General features: G+C 50.2%; 6 protein-coding genes and 1 non-coding gene across 7 annotated transcripts; 5 read left to right on the top strand and 2 right to left on the bottom strand.

Moving 5' to 3' along the window:
- Positions 1-2549: 2549 nt before the first annotated feature.
- Positions 2550-4748, top strand: METBIDRAFT_78333 (uncharacterized protein; the record flags this gene model as incomplete). Its single annotated transcript, XM_018858866.1, has 1 exon — positions 2550-4748. One exon carries the CDS (start codon positions 2550-2552, stop codon positions 4746-4748), a length of 2199 nt encoding a protein of 732 aa, XP_018711852.1.
- Positions 4749-5169: 421 nt separating this feature from the next.
- Positions 5170-6156, top strand: METBIDRAFT_42409 (uncharacterized protein; the record flags this gene model as incomplete). Its single annotated transcript, XM_018857540.1, has 2 exons — positions 5170-5701; positions 5774-6156. 2 exons carry the CDS (start codon positions 5170-5172, stop codon positions 6154-6156), a joined length of 915 nt encoding a protein of 304 aa, XP_018711853.1.
- Positions 6157-6299: 143 nt separating this feature from the next.
- Positions 6300-7100, bottom strand: METBIDRAFT_180921 (uncharacterized protein). Its single transcript, XM_018854769.1, has one exon. It carries the CDS (start codon positions 6928-6930, stop codon positions 6442-6444), a length of 489 nt encoding a protein of 162 aa, XP_018711854.1. The 5' UTR covers positions 6931-7100; the 3' UTR covers positions 6300-6441.
- A 5162-nt stretch (positions 7101-12262) lies between these two features.
- METBIDRAFT_t129 lies at positions 12263-12334 on the top strand. Its single transcript has one exon. It is a non-coding gene; the product is annotated as a tRNA-Glu (tRNA).
- Positions 12335-13829: 1495 nt separating this feature from the next.
- METBIDRAFT_11877 (uncharacterized protein) lies at positions 13830-15299 on the top strand (the record flags this gene model as incomplete). Its single annotated transcript, XM_018854117.1, has 1 exon — positions 13830-15299. The coding sequence occupies one exon, from the start codon at positions 13830-13832 to the stop codon at positions 15297-15299; it is 1470 nt and encodes a 489-aa protein (XP_018711855.1).
- Positions 15300-17226: 1927 nt separating this feature from the next.
- Positions 17227-17653, top strand: METBIDRAFT_31892 (uncharacterized protein). The gene has a single exon (XM_018855939.1). The coding sequence runs from the start codon at positions 17341-17343 to the stop codon at positions 17551-17553; it is 213 nt and encodes a 70-aa protein (XP_018711856.1). The 5' UTR covers positions 17227-17340; the 3' UTR covers positions 17554-17653.
- A 230-nt stretch (positions 17654-17883) lies between these two features.
- METBIDRAFT_41182 (uncharacterized protein) lies at positions 17884-18954 on the bottom strand (the record flags this gene model as incomplete). Its single annotated transcript, XM_018857365.1, has 1 exon — positions 17884-18954. One exon carries the CDS (start codon positions 18952-18954, stop codon positions 17884-17886), a length of 1071 nt encoding a protein of 356 aa, XP_018711857.1.
- Between the last annotated feature and the right edge of the window lie 329 nt (positions 18955-19283).

The following is a 19283-nucleotide window of genomic DNA, read 5'->3' on the forward strand; positions in this document are numbered from 1 at the left end:
GTCCGATCAACGTTAGTTAAGCTGCATAGGGCCACACTGAGTAGTGTAGTGGGAGACCATATGCGAAATTGTGGTGCTGCAATCCTTTTGCAATTTAATATTTTTGACTACCGGTTCGGGATATCTGACAAATACTCACCACTTTAAAAGAATTTTCCAAAATTTCTTTTCAACATTGTTTGAAACTGGGCCTTGATTGCAAGTAGTATTGTAGTTTCTGATTTATCAACCCCAGGAACACACATTCTTTTCATCCTAAATCATTTGCAAGTGTAACATTCTAGAGGGAGTGGGAGCAGGGTGTGTAATCTCCAAAGCTTAGTATGAATTTGAGTTTGGAGAGAAAAGAATAACATATTGGTCGAAAGCATTCCAAGAGTACTATGATGGGGTGAGTAGAAGTTTGTGTGCAACGAAAGATCAGAAAGTCTCGATGGAAATACTTCTACAGCGAAGAGACTGACTATCAATATGCAAAGTTTATGAATACAACCCTCTCCTACCATTGGCGATTGAAGTTCATTCAAAGAGGCCCAAGCCAGTCTATTCTGGATGACTGAAATATGCAAACAAGACTTATATAGCCACCGATGGGAATTAGCCTAGACTGCGCACCTCGAAAAGTTGTTTTCTTTGTTCTCCTACGCAACCAGTACATACGCTTGCGTGACACTACTTTCTAGGAAATCGGTCTAGAGCGGCCAACCCACCGATATGATGGCGCACCACATGTCTGTGACTTTTTAGATTTCAGGCCCAGCAGAAAATTGCGCTGTTGGAATCTCTTGTTTTGGTCTTGCAACTCGTCGTTTCTCGCTTGCAAGCCTTTTTCGAACTTGGCTTGGTCACACTCATCGAAGTAGTGTGGAAACACTAGATCGAACATACCATGAGCGAGACTCCCCCAAATTCTAGTCAGGCCCGAGGTCTGAATTGGAAGCTCCCTTCAGCTCCGTCATGGTATTGCTGATAATTCTACGTGTTCCGTGCTCGCGGGGGCATGTATCGCAAACGCCCAAGCATGGCCAGTTTGAGGTCCTTTCAATGGCCCTAATGACGGGGGAATTCAACAAAGCATTGAGCCCAGCGCCATGTCCGACCGGCCAGGCCATATCTGAGCTCGCGTTTCCAAATGGTCTCCACGTGCAAAATGCGGTGATCCCGATATTCCAGCAAAACCAGAGCACCCAAAAGCACGCCGAGCCAGCCTTGGCCATACGCAAAGCACCCAGAGAAATCGCCTTGAGGCTTGCTACATATACTAGCACACACGCAAAACACTCACTGCCGTTACGCTGAGACACCCTGTGCCCAGGCCCTGCGCCGTGGCGCGAGTCGTGACAAGACCCCTTTTTTCCACCTCCCCACCAAAAAAACAACTTTCTTGACATGTGCCCGCACACTGGGCGCCGGCACGGCCCGCTGCGAGTCTAGCAAAAGCACCCTGAGCGAGTTTTCCAACGACCTGTCCAACGCCGACGTCAACACCCTTTCAAACGCCTGCTCCACGACGCCCTGCACGACCCCCTCCAAATGCTGGGCCAAGATGCGGCCCAACACGTGCTCCGAGAGGTTTTCAAGAAGCGCCTTGACGGTGTCCTCCAAGGAGTGGCCCATGCGCCTGCCCACGGTTTTGCCCACGGCATCGTCAAGTAATTTCTGCGTGGCCCGGTCCATTGGATGGGCCGCTGTTTTCACGTACGAGCGGCGGGCCAACAGCCGGAGCCCAGACCGGCGGGCATTTTTTTCCAGGCCATCAGCCTTTTCGTTTTCCCGGCCAACAGCCGTTTTGTTTTCCCGGCCATCAGCGGCGTTTTGGGGCCTTGCCTCGGAATCCTCGAGCGCCTGGATATCGCTCTCTGGCAGGCCCTCCCACTGGGCCTCCGAACCGGGTTCCCCCGGGGCCGGCAGCCGCAAAACGCCCATTGGGCCCATTGTGCCGGGCGTGCTTCCGGTCGCCCGGCGTCTCAACACGCGTTTCAAAAACATTGCCCTGTTCACAGATCGGCCAACTATAAGAACAAGCTGCGTCACCTGGATCCAGGGCCGACTTTTTTGCACCCAAGGCGCGCGCCGCACCCAGCGGTCGTGCGCGGCCCGGGCGCGACATGGTCCATAAACAACAGCTGCCCCGGCGCCCTACTCACTTAGCACTCCTCTTGGCCATCTTCGAAACACGCGCCAAAAGCCGCAAGACCGCCGCTGCCGCCCGCCTGCCGCTGCCACTGAACGCGTCCTTGAAAACGCGCCCGAAAACGCCCGAAAACTGCCATTCCAAGGCGGCCCGTTTCCGGCGTCAGACCCCGAAACACCCAAACACCAGACCCCTGCAAAACACCCAAGCACCAGGCCCCAGCCAAAATCTGAGCACCGCCAAAACTCAAGCACCGCACTAAAGCCTAGCACTGCACCAAAATCTGAGCACCGCCAAAATCTAAGCACTGCCCAAATCTACGCACCGCACCAAAATACAAGCACCGCGAAATTCAACGCACCGCACCAAATTCAACGCACCGCACCGAAATCCAAGCACCGCACCGAAATCCAGCATGTCCGACCGCGAGATGAAGAAATTGGTCACCCGGCTCAACAACCTCTTTGACGCCGTCTACTCGCTCACCAACCGCGCCGGAAACCCGATCCACGTGGACTTCCAGAAGCTCCCCCCGCGCACAGGCACGGACTACTACAAGTTCATCACCCGGCCCATCTCGCTCCACACCATCGGCCGCACCATCAAGCGCTTCCAGTACAAAGACGCGCAGGGCTTCATCGACGACTTGGCGCAGATCTCGTGGAACGCCCGCCACTACAACGAGCCCGGCTCCGAGATCTACGAGAACGCCATAGTCTTGGACAAGTTCATCCGCGACACCGCCATCCCCAAGCTCGCGGGCGACCCGAAGATCGCCAACGGCGCGCACTTGCACTACCCCGACTTGGGCCCCTTGGGCGACTACGGCGCCGCGGCCTTTGGCGACGACGACGCGGCTCTGGGCAGCCCCTACGGCGTCAAGGACGACTATGACGACGACGAGAACGTCACCACCACGCGCTACACCGGCTCCTCCTCCAAGCTGCACACCGCCTACAAGCTGCACGACGGTGCGGTGAAGCGAGGCCGCCCGCCCATCATCGACAAGCCCTACGAGGCCCGTATCAAGGCCATCTTGAAGCTGTTGAAGAAGGCCCGGCCTCTGGACGAGGACGAGAACTTCGCCGCGGTGCACTTCGAGCGCTTGCCCGACAAGTCCCAGTTGGACTACTACGAGTTGATTGCGCACCCCATCAGCTTGCACGAGATCCGCACCAGGGTGCGCTCGCGCAAGTACTCCACGGTGCAGCAGTTCTTGGACGACTTGGCCTTGATGATCGGCAACGCCAAGACCTACTTTGGCCAGGACCAGGCCGTGCTCAACGACTTGTATGTGTACGAGAAGGAGGCCGAGGCTGCCGTCGAGAGGGAGATGCAGCGCCCGGACTCCGACTTCACCTTGGGGCCAAACGCAGGCGCCGACAAGTTCAAGATCCCGCTCGACCTGATTGCCGTCAACGGGCACAGCTACAAGGTGGGGGACTGGGTGCTTATCCGTAACCCCAACGACGCCCACAAGCCCATCTGCGGCCAAATCTTCCGCTTGTGGTCTACCGACGGCGTGCAGTACACGAACGTGTGCTGGTATATCCGTCCAGAACAGACCTGTCACCGTGCCGACAGGATCTTCTACATCAACGAGGTGTGCAAGACCGGCGAGTACTCCGACCACAAGGCGGAAGACATTGTGGCGCCTTGCTATGTCATATTCTTGACTCACTACCAGAAGGGCGACATCCCGCCAAACTTGCTCCCCGACGGCGCCGAGTGGTTCATCTGTGAATTCCGCTACAACGCGAACACCTACGCGTTCAACCGTATCCGCACGTGGAAAGCGTGCTTACCCGATGAAATCAGACAGATCGACCAGCCGATCGTGCCGATCAACGAGCCAAGAAAGCTCATCAAGTACGACTCTCCCATCAAGCATCTTTTGACGCCAAACCTGCCCGACGATGCAGCCTTGGTGAAGCCAGTGGATGGGCCCAACGCCAATGGACCCCCTATTATCGGGGCTGTGTTCCAGAAGCCACCCTACTACAACGATGAATTGGGCCAATGTTCCACCTCGCCAAACGTGTCCCCGATCCCTGAATTCGATGATTTGGAGTCCGGCAGGAAGGCCTATGTGTTTTTGCCTGTCTCGCAGCTGAAGCAGCACAACAGTGGCGGTGCCTTCGTCTCTTCCGGCACGCGACAGGTTGGTGCCAACTACAGTCCGGGGCAACTAGAGGACTCGCCTGCGCCATATGACAGTCCGGCTTTCAAAGACCACACATCGTTCTCCACGCCCACGCCAGGTGGGTTGGGCACCATCTCCCTCAACAAGTCCTATGCTAAGACAGATTCTTTGCTTGGCAATAACCGTGACTCGACGCCGTCGGTAATCACACACAATGCTACAAACTACCAGACCACCACCTCGGTTTACTCCTCTGTTTTGCCTGGAGGTGTTGTGTCATATGAGGAGAAGATCGCAGTGTCAGATGCTAATGAAAACCTCCATACGGTGAGCGAGCTGCTTATAAAGTCGGCAGGAAACGCCGTGTGGTTTCGTGCGCCGCCAGCAGTGATCACCGAAAGAGTGATCACACCAATCAGCCACTCGGCCAAATACTTGGCCTGGAAAATCAGGAAGGAACAAAGGGCTTGATGGGAGGAGCTATGAACTGGAAAGTACCGTCTGTTGCTGAAATCAAGCCGATCAATTTAAGTTTGCGTGCTTCTATCGACCTGCACATAGATCCAGGTCTCTAGTGAGCATGAACAGAAAGTTACCAGCGTAACTTACGCCCGCATCTAGTCGATCTCTCGTCGGGAAACACTGCGCTGATCTGTGGAAGAACCATACGTTTTCATCAAATTGTCCGTTGTATATTATCTAAAGAAAACGCTATCCAAAAAGCCAGTACGCTCTTTCTCACGGATATCTTTCTTGCGAGCATTCCCATCAGTGCCAAATTTGAAATAGCCTCGGGAAATCACCCTTAACCACAACCAAACGACCCAGAATTGACGCAATTTAGCCACTGGTCTCTCTGCATATACGCTTTCGATCTTGACGACCCACGAAAATGGCGAACCCGGCACATTTGGCTGAGTTCCAGGAGTGTTTGAAATCTTCCAGGCGCATCATTGCTCTCGTGGGCGCTGGTCTTCTGGCATCCAGTGGTCTTCCGACATTTCGAGGCAGCCAGGGGCTCTGGAAGAATTTTAATCTGATTGATTTGGCCACTCCTGATGCGTTCTATATTGACCCTGGTCTCGTATGGCAGTTTTATCTGTGGAGAAGGCACCAAGCACTCCAAGCACAGCCTAATGCGGGGCATTTGGCACTAGCAAATCTCTCTAAAGACCCCAGCAAAGAATTTGTGACCATCACACAAAATGTTGACGGATTGTCGGGTCGTGCAGGCCACGAACGGGAGAATCTCTTCGAAATACACGGCTCGCTATTTGACCTCCGATGCACTAGTTTCACATGCACATATGTTGAACGAGGAAACGAGGAAGACCCCCTTACGCCTGCGCTTGATACTTTTGATGAATACGAGAGTCCGCCAGCGCGGAAAAGCGACCAAGTTGGCGGACCAAGTAAGGACCTGAGTCCAGGCACCCGTATCAGTGGGAACAGCAATGCTGAAAAGATACCGCTATATAACCAGGAGATGGCGCAAGCAAACGTTCCCGGGAAATCACCTCAGTTCACGCCCACAAAGGAATTGGCAGTGAGTGAGCTTCCATTGTGCCCTGCGTGCAAATCTCTTATGAGGCCTGGGGTCGTCTGGTTTGGCGAGCTGCTTCCACTACGAGTGCTAGGCGCAATTGACGACTTTTTGGAAACCGGGCCTGTGGACTTGATCTTGGTCATTGGCACGTCGGGCACAGTGTACCCAGCCAATGGATACGTGGATTTGGTACGGTCACGTGGTGGGGCTGTGGCAGTATTCAACACGGACATTGAGCCCGAGGTTTTGAAAGGCAATGTGGCCCGCACATGGGGCTTTGAAGGCGATGCAGCGGAATGGTTGCCGCGTGCTTTAGCGTGTCTAAATGAGTAGCCGTGTGGAGGCTTGATTCAACTTGCCTCAAAAGCTGGTGTGAATACTCACTGAAAGATCGGACGTGTTGAGACAAGGCGTGTCACCAAGGTACTGTGGAAGGTGTTTATTTCTTAGGCCGCATGGAGAAGCGAGTCTACTGTTGAGAACAATTGATACAAAGATGTGGCCCCTCGAGAACAACAGCAACAGACTCCGGGGCGTGAGCGGGGAAAATCTAGCACAGGGTTGGTACACATGTTCCAAGCAGCCTTTTTCCTCAAGAGAAGAAAATCAACGGATGTGCTATCGCAGCGTCGAGCTCAGAGACGTGTCCTTGTTGCGTTGCTTATAAAACGGATTTCCGATACTCTTGAGCCGGGAAGTCAGCATTTTACAGGGTCTTGGCCGGGGATTTGCGGGTAATAGCTTACCTGCTGGTGAGGGCCTCCATGACGTATCTCCCGCCAGTGGGTTCAGAGCCGATACACTCTCGCCGGATTTGGATGGGGTTTCTCCTTTCAGCCCATGAGTTTCCACGCGCAATCTTTTGGGCGAAGACTGGACGCTTGTAAGAAGGTGTTTCAAGCCTGTGTCATGGGCTTCGTTTTTGGAGTCGGAGGCCGAGCTTGTGGATTTTGACGCTGAATCTCCACTCTCAGTCACGGGTAGCGGAGACGAAAGACGCGACACGAGCATCCCAACACGCGTTTGTTTTGTGATCACTTCCTGACAACATTCCCAATACCGAGTACTGAACTCATCCAAGTCGTTTTCTAAAGTGAATGTCATCATTGGAAAGCAAGTGGCTGATGGGTAGCGGACCAGAAAAGCTATATACTCCAAGAGGCCAGTATCCCGCAGCCTGCTATGTGCGAACGGTAGTGTTCTTGGGAGGCCTTTTTTGGAGGGCTATTCTTTGGCACAAAACACACAGACCAGCTACTGCAAATGGGTTCAGTTGAGATCGAGTGTTTCCTTTTTTCTCCAAATGAATAGTTACGAAATGTCCATGGGGGTGGCTAGAAGCCACGGGTATATATAACTTGCATGCGCCACGCACTTCATGCAGCCTCGAAAAGTGCCTCACCTCTAATATAGCAAGACGGCATACGTCCCAGTTTTTTCGCACGGTATGCAGATAGAGTATATGGGGGGCAAGATAAGATTTCGCGCGCTGGGCCCGAGGGTCTGGCCCCGTACAGGAATGAGGCCCGAACAGGGAGCTCAATGTGAATGGATTCAAAACCTGTGCGGTCTCACATTCCGTTTGAGGCCTCGACAGTATTTTGCCTCGCTCAGTTCTATTGTGGCTACCCAGGCGTTTAAACTTTTAGAATTGGAACATGGACATTCATCACCGAGGTTGGGTGGTCGGAAGAAAAGGTCTTGAGATGAAGACCGGAAATCCCCGTGAAAAGATAGGGGATGAAAAGCCAATTCTGGCATCCTGGCATATGCACCACGTATGAATTTCTTCATACAGCATTGGCTTGGTTTTCCGATTTCGTGCTGGAAAGTTGACTTACCACCATAGTAGCGGTGAGATATGTGTTTATTTCTTACTAGTCTGTAGTCCCACAGAAAAGGATTAAAGATATCTGATTATACTCAGCTCCGGGCTTTGCTTAAGCCTGCTAATGCCTTGGTTTGCGTGTCTATACCAAGGCTCCTGCAGATTTGAAGACGCCGGTTTTCGAATTGATTTTGGGGGCCTTGTGCCTCCGGGTAAGCTTGTTCTCTGTTCGGTTCTTTCCTAATTGGATATGCAATGAAACTCAGTGATACACAAATGCTTGCTTTTCATTCTTTTCATGCTGAAACAAAAGAAAAAAGACGTTTTTTGACTCAAATAACAAGCAAATGTGCCTTCCACCCGTGTGCCTATTCTTGCTCATGTGAAGAGATATTCTACTGATAGCACTACGACCTTCTTGGACTGACCGGTAAGCTGCGGCTCTTATTGGACTCTTTGTTTCACACACCTTTGTTTACCATGCTGTCGGCGTGTACTCTAATACACGCTATAAATCCAGGATGTCTGTTTGAAACTCGATACCGGTTTGTGCATAGTAATGATGTGATGCTTCTGAAAGCGCTACACGAACTGTTTTATAAGGTGGCCTTGAAGAACTTGGAGAGCTCCCATCATTCTGGCCTCAAGCCCGCTCCGTGGGACTAAGAATTAGGACTCTTTTTCGCTTGCACTCCCAAATAGATATATGGGCTCTCCATACATGTACTTTTCATTCTGCGACTACTTGAAGATTTTAGATATAGTAGTGGACATAGTCTCTGTAGGCCTAAATAATCATAAAGATTTAACGGTGCTCATTTATTGAAGGACTTGTTACGAAAGTTGCTTTGAATGTGGCATTTAGATGAGCGGGATTGCCAAAAGGTTGGAATGTTTGACCTTCAAATTTGCAATGTCTAAGATGCCAAAGATATGGACATGTCGTTGAAAAATTTCACCAAGCATTTTGGTCATCTCAGCCTGCAAAGGTTCAAAAGGTCTTCCGATCAAATTTTGATCAATAGAATATAAACTCTTTCCTAGCAAATCATAAAACAATCAAATATCAAGAAAAGGAAATCGCCCAATGAAGCTTCCGCAATCATATATATTGTTCTTCTAATCTAACTTTCACCACTCCTTCAAATTTTAAAGGCATCTTCTTCCCCCCATGCTCTCCGGCTAATTCTAAGATGTTTCAAGTGGTTAAAAGCCCCTTTCCAGAGAGAACAATTTCAACTATTTCGATTCTTGTATATAAGATTTGGCGCACCACAGCTATGTGAGACAGGCATATAATGAGATATCACAAAATCTCACGCACGTTATAAATCATCTGAGATATATGTCGGTTTTGCAATGAGTTGGGTACAGCTATCTACATGTCGATGGTGTTACAAAAAAACTTTGGTACATGAGTATGAATGGCTCATTTTTTAATGGTAGGAGCCTCATCTCCGATTTTTAATGTAGACGAACATTTTTGAAAATTTACAAAAAAAAAAAAATAATTGTGCGAAAGTATCCACGCAATTTTTTTTCACTCTCCTAAGTTATTTGTCATGGAAGTTTTGACTCTTCGTCACAGCTTTCTTCCCACTCAAGAAAAATCACGTCTGTTTCATTAATCAAAAAATTTCTTTAACAGAGAACCTCTAGATAATTTGTTGGAGAAGCAGGTACGCAATGGAATGAAACTGCAGAATCATCGAAAGAAGTCTCAACAAATTGATCTAGGTGAAAAGATGCCTGAAAGCTTCCAAACTTGTTCTAGGTGAAAAGACTTTCCATTTCATACATTCCCAATATGGAATAAAACACTTGACTGTTACATATATTCCATATTTTACGAGAGGCTTGGTTATATTAGGTTTCTTGTTTCGTGAAGAACAAAATTTAAGCCTGACTGCTTGACACCGAAGGTCCCTGTAAGCGCATATATGACTATATACACATCAGATATATGATTCCATAACTAACTTTAATAACATTTGTAAGGCTCTATCTAAAATAGATGGTTTACCTAATGGTCTTAATGTACCATTTGATTTAGGTATTCAAACTCTCAAAACTCCTTTTGATTTTTTTGGATAACTCATAGAATATTCAATCGAGCTCTAAGGGTTCCGTTCACGCGACCTCTGGATAAGCTATATAAATGTGAAGTACATCTCCTGTAGAGCTCTAAAGAAACCAATGAACAAAAAGTAATACATAACACCGAAGTCCCCCAAAGTCCCCATCACTGACTTAAGATATATTCATTTTAGCTTCAGCAAGCCTGTAGTGGCTCTATAACTTGAGCAACATAGTCAGATAAGTTTGAGATCTAAAAAATTCGGAACATCCATCCTCCATCATCGAAGTCCAGAGGCCTTCAGTCGAACTTTATCTCATTAAATCGGCTCATAATTTAGATTTACTACAAGTATCTGTGTCTGGTATACCCATGACCCATGATTGGATATAGAATCATTATGTATTGAAGAGCTCGCCTTGATCCATAAATTTCCTTTGGGGGTATATAATTTGAAACCGCCAACCAGCATTCGAGTGTAATAAATCAGCGCTCTTTGACAAGATCCGAATAGCCCTCGATACACACGGATCTTGTCTTGAATCATCACTTGAACATTTTTGTTTTTTTAGGTTCATCTGATCAGAGAAACAAGCCTATGATTTATAAAAAATTACCAAGCGGCTCTTCGATACGTACCCAGTGTTGAAATTTGGCATGTAACGTTTTTCAATTTCGGCCTGAACGGTCCTTTTGGCACGCATAATTTTCCATATTGAATATTACGTCACCGATTCCGAAAATAATTCTAATGTAGTGGTAGCTTCAACACAGATCGTTGGAGAGGACTTATGAGCTCACTTCCTGCGACTAGCCTGGTTTTCAGTATCTTGAAAATCGCGGTGACGAAACAATTTGATTTTGTTAAATTCTCCAAAAAATTGTCGGCCGGGGCCAACATCTCGTTCAAACTCATGGGCTTGGCAAATTTTAGCAGTTACCACTAATATTTGAATGTTTCACAGTTGTTGTAGAGATGATAAAGAAAAACGTCTGTGGCGTCTCTGTTGTTATGAATTTGGTGTGTGCAAAGATGATATTTGAATCTATTTCTTGTGGTAGGATCATGCAGGGGTTATTCTTTTCGGACAGATGAAATATTTGTGTGTTTTCCCTAGCCATATACATAGTTAAACAGATTAAAACAATGCTGATGCCATGCATAAAAAGGATCAAGGCCTCAAGCGTGTGAAAAGATGATGTGCTTTGAAAGTGAAAATAAACTCTGTTGATTGGAGCGAGAACGGTGTTATTTATATCAACAAAGCGACATCAGCAGCTGGGATGGTACCACAAATACCAGCGCCAACTAATTAGGAAGCAGTCAAGTTGGTATATCAAGAATCACTAGAGTATTTTCTTCTTCAAAAAAACATCATATTACAGGGTGTCACTGGAGGGATGTAAAACCCCACCACTGACGGAAAAAATCTGAAGAAAAATTTTATAAAAGAATGCAACATTGGCTCAGGTGAGAAGACCAATTCAAGAAGTCTCCCAAGGACGATTTACCCTCCTGAAAAAGGCTTCTGCCCATACCAATGTCAACAACTTGAAAAAATGAACTAAATGTCATTGTACCACAGGATGTGTTTTCCGTGACCATAGTTCATTTGACAAGGTGGCAAGACGTATATTTGTCTTTGCCTCCTGGTCCCTAAGAAAATCCCTGCAAACGACTTTATCAGACTAATTAAGGTTTCTTAGATTGTCAAAGAAAGTATTTGAAGGAGCGAGCATCTCCCTTAAGTGCATTGGAGCTTGAAAGCCGTTTGCCACCAAAAATGCACAAACTCACACTCATGATCGCTAGAGCAGCTTTTCAAACACCACCTGTATTCGAATCTTGACGCCCCAACTTCATTATCATAAGGGGACACATAAGAGCTGTGCTTGGATAGATGAATGGTGGTGAGATCTCTTTGCACCGATCATTCTTGATTGTGTAATTCTTCCTTTTTTTTTTTTGGTAGATTCATCTGATTAAAGGGGCAAAACTATATAACGAATATATATAAAAAACCTTTAAACAGCTTTTTGCCGGCACTTCATCGACTTCAATTCGGGAAAGGCCACAAGAAAACGCCTCGGGCGAAGTGGCGAATGCTCTTCATGTTTGTGCCGGCTCAATGTACGAAATGCCGTACCTTGTACTGCTTCAATCTCATGAGGTTCTATATGTAATCTGCCCGGATGCGGCCCAGCAGACGCAGTTTAGTCAGTGTACACAGAGAGTTGTTGCTCCGTCATTTTATTTAACACCGGTCGTTAAAAGTCGGGAGTTCTGGGAACAATCTTCCAAGCTTCGAGATAGTGACATTCATTGGGGGTAACGTCCATTGTAAGTTTTTGTAGGACATGTTAGACTTTTCGAGCAAAAAGTCCTCCCATGACAAGCAAACATCTATTTAGTATATTGATCCTCTGGGAAAAGTCAGGATTGGGATGCGCAAGCTTGTGAAAAGAGCTAGAAAATCACACTGAAATATATTGTCATAGGTATATTAAATCAAACGATTAGTGAAGCATCAAAGTCCGATATGGTGTAACGGCTAGCACAGGACGCTCTCACCGTCCAGACCGGGGTTCGACTCCCCGTATCGGAGTCTTTTTTGCTCCAAAATGATCCAAAGCGAATCGTTTGTTGAACTGGCCGCCCCCGCTTTTTGTGAATATATAAACGTATATTTGAGCCGGTCAATGGCTTGTACATATTAATTATTGTTCTTGTTCCTTTAATCAGAAAAAAAAAAGACCCAAGAAAGCCAAAGATACCTTTTTGAGGCGGGTTTGCTTCTCTTCAGTGCAAATTCAGGCCTGCTGAGGCCACAAATTCCTTGGGGTTTTGAAAATCATCAGATGACTGCCCGAAACAATATACTAAAACAGGAAGGTGTTTGTTCCATTGTCGCGCTGCCCCCTTATGCTAAGGAGCGAGGCTTAGGTCTATTGTTCGCATTCTTACGTGAAAACAAATCGACTGGTCCATCAATCGAGTCTCGACTGGAAACACAACCACTACTTGTCAAAAGGCATGGAATTACGCAGAATGTTGGACATTCGATACTGGTGACGGGCGTAAACATGGTTACGTTCGAATGATATCGCAGAACTATGGCCGGAGTGTCCTGCACCATGGCACGGGGCCTGAATACAGAACCGTGGTTTGCGATACGAATTGAGTTGTTCGCCATGCAAAGCTTATTTCTTGTTTGGCCAGTGGGCACGCATTCCAGGCGCCCAGACATCCGAGGACTTTTGACAGATGCCTCTATGTGGTTAGGCGAATGGACTTTAGACGCCTCTCTAAGTACTCGCGGATATAGTTTTTTCATTCTTATACCGGCGCCGGCAGAAAGAGGGGTTGAAGACGGCGAGGAATCAGCAGGCAATGGAAGAAAAGGCTCGATAGATGTTGCGAGAGGCAGGAAATGAAGTGCGTGCACTTGCCTTGTTAGAGATAAGCGGGCATATGGCACCCGTGCCGCGTGCAGGAGCGCATACTCGAAACGCGGCCGTCGCTGAGGCTGTACAAATCCGCTCTGGCGCAGAAGAACGGTGACAATTCAGCCCAAAGTAGGAGGCCCGGGCAGCTGCTCAGGCCCACCGATATGAATAAAAGCCCCGCCAGTCAAAAATGCAAAAAAAGGTCATTTCAGGATTTCCATCGAGGGGTAGTCGCCCCTTGAAGGTGGCCTCAGGCCCTCGCTACCAGAGCCGAGGCGCTCGGCTGCAGGAGATACAGTCGTATTGAGGAACGTGCATATTACCTATGCATGCGGCGGATCTCGTCGCTTCGGCATGCGTCCAGCTGTGCACTCAAGGGAAATTTTTCATATATATCGGGCAGCCCCACGCTGTCCCCCCGAGTTTCGAAAGCCAATGGAAACTCAGTCCGGGTTCCCCTCTCACCCCTGTCATTTTGTCCCTGCCCTGGCACGCATCTCCCCACAGGCCTATACCGAAAGAAGACAGCGCAGCCTATATTAAGTGCACCGTGTCCCATACAGACCCTCCTTTCAAGCACCCGTGGTCCAGAAACCAAAAGCCCTCCATTGCCGAATCCCAGCACCACTGGTGCAGACCCATGCACACCCCAGCATGTCTGCATTTCTTCTCCTCTCGGCGCCTGCGCTCAAAGCGCCTCGTGCATCTTCCCACTCGTCGCAAAGCACGAGTAACCGGAGCGGCAAGGCCTCGTCGGTACGCATGGCGCCCTCCCGCACGTCCATGCAATCTGCAGCTGCAGCACCGTCGACGGTGTCCAGCGGCTCACGTGAGCGCAAGTACTTTGACCCCGACACACTCGCCTACGTGGACGCGCACGCCCACTTATCTCTATTTGAGCGCAAGCTCATGTGTTTCAGCGACGCCGTGGCTGCAGCCAAGGCCAAGTCGGTGGGCGAGCCCTTGACCAAGGCGTTGAACGACGCAACACGCAGCAGTCAGGGCCTGTGCGGGGGCGGCCCGCTCCTCACCACGGACAACCTCGAGATCTTGCAGTACAACTACTACGAGAAGTTCACGCCGGACGCGGCGTCCATCAAGAACCACTTGCGCTTCAAGCCGCCGGCGTACTTGCACGTGATGCTCGCGGACGAGCAGGTCGACAGGGCCATCCGGCAGGACGAGGCGTCGGCCAGCCCCCGCCAGCAGGACCCCAAGCCGGGCCCCGGCAAGCCCCGCAAAAACAGGCCGGTGCCCAGGACGCACAGCCTGAACAGGCTCAACCAGTACACGAAAATGTGCCAGGACATGCCCATGCCGCAGGACAAGGAGTGGCCCCCAAAGCCCTCGTCGCTTGCCGAAGAGGCCATCCGCGGCAGGGTGGCCGCCATGCAGCGCCGCCTCACGTGCCCGGCAGCGCAGACGGCCGACTACTGCGTCAGCGTGCGCGACGCCCTCCATCTCCTGCTGTTCTGGGACGACGTGTACCACGACATGCGGTGCGACACGCTCGGCGAAGACTACTACGCGTGGCTCCCGCCGCGCGAGACCACGCAGCGCCTTTTCCTTGCGCTCCTCGACTTTGCGCTCTCGCGGCTCCGCGTGGTGACGTGCCCGCTCTCCGCCGCCGAGGCCGGCGACTTGAATGCGGACGAGCGCCACGAGTTGGCCCGCAACCAGTTTTTCTACTTGCAGAAGGCGGACGGCGCGCTCGTCGGGTGTCTCTTGGCGTTTCTCCGCGACCACTTCTTGGAGCAGATCGCCGTGTTTGTGGTGTCCCCCAAGATGACGGGTGTGCACGAGCTCTTGGCCGTGGTGGGGGCCCGCATGTGCGACAACCTCAAGCTCCATTTCTACGGGCACTCGCGGGCCGAGGCCGTCACGGCGCTTTTCCACGATTTCCTCGTGGGCGTGTTGGACGCGCTCTTGCAGGACGCGGACCGGCCAGACCCGCCGCCGGAGACCTGCTCGCTGTCGCAGTATTCGCTGGTGGCGTCTGTGTTTGAGCCCGTGACGACCGACGCGGGCCACAGCGCCGTGCTGCGGGTGCTGGAGTCGGAGCCGCCGCCAAAGACCGGGGGCAAGCGGTCCAAGTGGGGTTTTTTGAGGCGCTCGAAAAAGTAGGCGCAACTGGTTTGCAGCCGTGCTGTGCGAATGAGCCCGAGGGCATGTGAGCCTGGCGTCTTGGGGGTGTTTGTGACGGGCGTCTTGGATGGCCCTGGCTGGCGTCTTTAATGGGCTTGGATGGATGTCGCTGGCTGGTGTCTTGGACGGAGGTCTCTAATTAGCGTCTTTAATTCGCGTCTCTCCGGAGCATCTCTATTAGCGTCTCTATTTGCGTCGCTTGCGCACGACGCGCGCAAACGAACCCGAGGTGCGTCGGTCACGTGCCCTCCCTTTCCTCCCTCTCGTGTGCCTGCTGGTGACGGTGTCGCTTGATATGCCGAAAGAGGCAGCGGCCGGTCCCACTCTGCGTAAACACCGGTGCAACCTTTGCATCAGAGTGAGCCTGAACTTGCAACTACACGCAGCACCCACAATACCCTATATCCAGGTCTGGCCTCAGTACAAGTGGTCTTTCTGGAAGACCAACTCAGGTTGGACGCAAATGAATCGCCGTTTCAACCAATGTTCTGGCGCGTACTGGCTGGCTGATAGCCTCATGAAATACACGAAAAGTTCTTTCCACGTAGCAACCTCTTTTGCCGCAAGCCGACGTGGCTGTCCGCTGGCTTCCAGTTTGAATGGCTATGATACATCTAGCTGATGTCGGGTCCTGGAAACAAGCCTAGAGCGCTTCTACTCCGAGCCTGCTTTCCGCAAAGTTTGCCAAGAATACTAAGAGTGGAGAGCCGGCCCACAACACACATGCGATCGGAGCTTATTATTAGATGTAGGACGAGTGGCTTGTGTGACCGCATACCCACAAGGTTATTTTTTTGGGCTACTCGAGAATTATTATACGCCTTTGGCCGGCAGACGCCGCAGGCATTGTCTTATCCGCTTGGCGGACCACAGGAATATGTCTCCCGTTTATATATAGACCGGTAGTCGTGCTCACCTCAATACCGGAATGTGACTTGGACGTGGCGCCCACGGCTGAACCTTCCACATATGCCCATTTTGTACTCTTTGTTTCCTTTGTCGGGAATGTTGCAATAGTGTGTACTCCAGGTTTGGAATGTGGCTCGCTTTTGCTTCTACGTTCCCAGAATCAGAGTTCTGAATGTTTCCTCCATATATGCCATAGAGAGTCCCCTAGATACACAGCTTGACTTAACGCATCCGCAGGGTTTCACCCAACTGTCATATTCCCACCGGAAACACAGCAAAATAAGAAGCAGCAGCTGCACCAAAAAATGGACTTGTGCTTTGCCACCAGCTAAACTCTATTGTATCAAAATGTCACGGAGAAGCTTTCCTATTCTGCTGGTGTGCTGGCCGTGCACGTGACATGTACTTTGTTTGCTAGCTGGGTGTATCTGCAGTTGCACCAGAATCATCTCCTGTATACCGTCATCTCATCACTTACGTCATAGGAACATTCTGAGCAGATAAATGGACAATATGAGGCTCGTTCAGTAACCATGTCATCCTGAGCCCTGCTCGGTGCTACAACAACTTACACAGTGTGATAATTTAGGATATTTGCCGGTGAGGCGTGGGCCTCCCACGAAGCCGCATCTTTGTTTGGGTGTGCGACGTAGTTTTTACTGTTTCTGGATTAATGCATGCAGTAATGCAGGTTGCCCCTCGCTCCCGACTGCATGTTATAGAAGAAGAAGAAGTGCCTTTATAAATGTTCTGCTTTAAGTCGAAAGCATTCCGTGATTTGTGTATTTATTTCAGCATGCCGTTGAACACGGAATGCAGGTATTCTTTTGTTTGGGTGGAGGCACGTGCCCTCAAAGGAAATCTCGCCCAAGACTCTTGACATTTAGGTTTGTGTTCTCATGAGCCGTGTAAATTGTGCTCCTGCCGGCATACAGCTCCAATGCAGCCTCAGCACACTTTGTACCGTCTATAAATATCTTCAGCAAACGTAGCCCTTTTAAACGTCCACATTCCTGGGGCGATTACAAGCCATCTTTTCCGAATCGCAAATTTAAGGGAACACGGCCCGTCTTTTGAATCGAAACGCCACATTTAACACACTCCTCTCGACATGCTTCCCTCGGCAGTGTACGACCGCAACATCATGAAAGAACATGCTTACTATGAACGGGCGCTAGAGGACGCATCGTCCAGATTGATCCAAAAAGAATGGATTTTGGTTCTAGTGCTTTGCGCCTTTATGCTGTGCTTTGCAAAAGCAGCCTACTGCTCTTTTAAACGGCACAGAAAAAGGGCCGGCACACCATCCGAACAGTTGGTATGAATGGAACTGGACCCAGGGGATCTACACCGTACGAAAGAACATCAGAGCTTGAAGGACACAGACATCCGCATTTCCATATTTACCGCATTTTCGCCAAGCCAACTCGACTTGTCTCTTCCCCCCCAGCATCTTTCATTTCCATAGTCGGGCATCAGCTAGCGGCTGATGTTCCTCCACCGCGCATCCCTGGTGGGACTTTCTCTATTTATTTCTTTCTTTCATAGCTCAAATTGCATATTAACCACTCGGAATCGTTGTACCTCTGATGAAACGGGCTGTTTCTCAATTGCATCGCATGACTTCAAGGCCTAAGCCACGGCTTCTTTCCCCTCATACGCCGGCTGTTTTCGAAGCCAACTCCAAGTCCCACACATTCCAGTCGTACCATATGATAGGAGGGATAATGGTGCAGAGGTGCCATAGAGAATGGGCGTCGATCAACAGAAACCAGGGCTCGAAATCCACCATTTCGAGAAGCAACGCCAGAAGAATATATAGGTTCAAGCCCACGGGCACAAGCGGCACGTATCGCGAGCGCGATAGCCCCACGTGGTTGAGGTGTGCAAGGATTCTTGTTTCGTGAGGGAGAAGATGCATCGAGTTGCTGTAGATGTGGGCGTTTTTGCGGTACTTTCGGTTGACATCTAGGGAGTGCAAGATCCACAACGACAAGGCCGCGAGGCCGAAGAATACATTGAATTGCATGTTGTACGTGTAGTTCCACTGCGTGAAGAACTTGAGATAGTGCCCCAATAACACGATCGTAAGCACAATGTGAACGAGCCGTCTCACGCGTCTTCTCTCGTGGCGAAAGAGGCCGAAGTAGCGCACGAAAATGGCGTTGAAATTGGCCACCGACATGGCACTGGCGCCAAGATAATCAAGCGCTTCCGTGGCGGGGAAGTCCCGTATGTGAAATACCGAGCTGCCGGTCCATCCGGCAATGGAAACAACCAAAAGAACTAGGTATTGGAACAACATGCAGGCCTTTTCGGGATGCGTGGATTTGTTGGCCCGGTAGTGCCGGAGAAGTCGGGGCAAGTTCCCGTAGTTGACGTAGAGATTGGCCATGGAGAACACAGTGGAGAAGAGCTCGGTCACTCCAAGCACCCTGCGAAAGGGCCATTTGCCGTAGAATTGCACCACGTCGAGCCCCGCGTTTTGGCGGATCCGCGTCACTTTCTGTTGGCATTTATAGTTGCAATCCAGCGGGCAGTCCCAGGCAAAAAGAATGGCTGAGAGAGGGTTCACCGAGTCTTGTAGGTATTTCAGCGATGGCGAGGACGTGGAGCATGTCTCGGCCTCGCAATCCTTGACGCACAGCGCAAACTCAGGAAGCCTGTCTCCAATTGAGGCATGCGCTAGCGGCGCTACGAGAAGAAGCAAGTATGGGAACCTCATTGCCTCGGTGGATATAGCGAAGAAAGATTGGAATCGGACTTGACAGCGGATCACGCGACGCGACGCACGTGACCAGAGAGTATCCGGGCAGCGCACGTGCCGCGGCGCACGTGACCAGAAAGTATCCGGGCGGCGTGCCAAGGAGCCGGTGGCGAGATTCCACGGGCGGCTCCAGGGTAGCAGCCCACAGCGAGAGTATGCGGAGGATGGCTGTTATTTTTTACTCGGAAGTCAGCCTATTTTTGTTTGGGCAGATCTGGTATTTCCAGGCAGGGATATGCGCGGAGGGCACATGACGAAAAAATAGGACATTCGTGGTCCAAACCTGG

This window comes from Metschnikowia bicuspidata (genome assembly GCF_001664035.1).
Source record: "Metschnikowia bicuspidata var. bicuspidata NRRL YB-4993 chromosome Unknown METBIscaffold_3, whole genome shotgun sequence".
Lineage (NCBI taxonomy): Eukaryota > Fungi > Ascomycota > Pichiomycetes > Serinales > Metschnikowiaceae > Metschnikowia > Metschnikowia bicuspidata.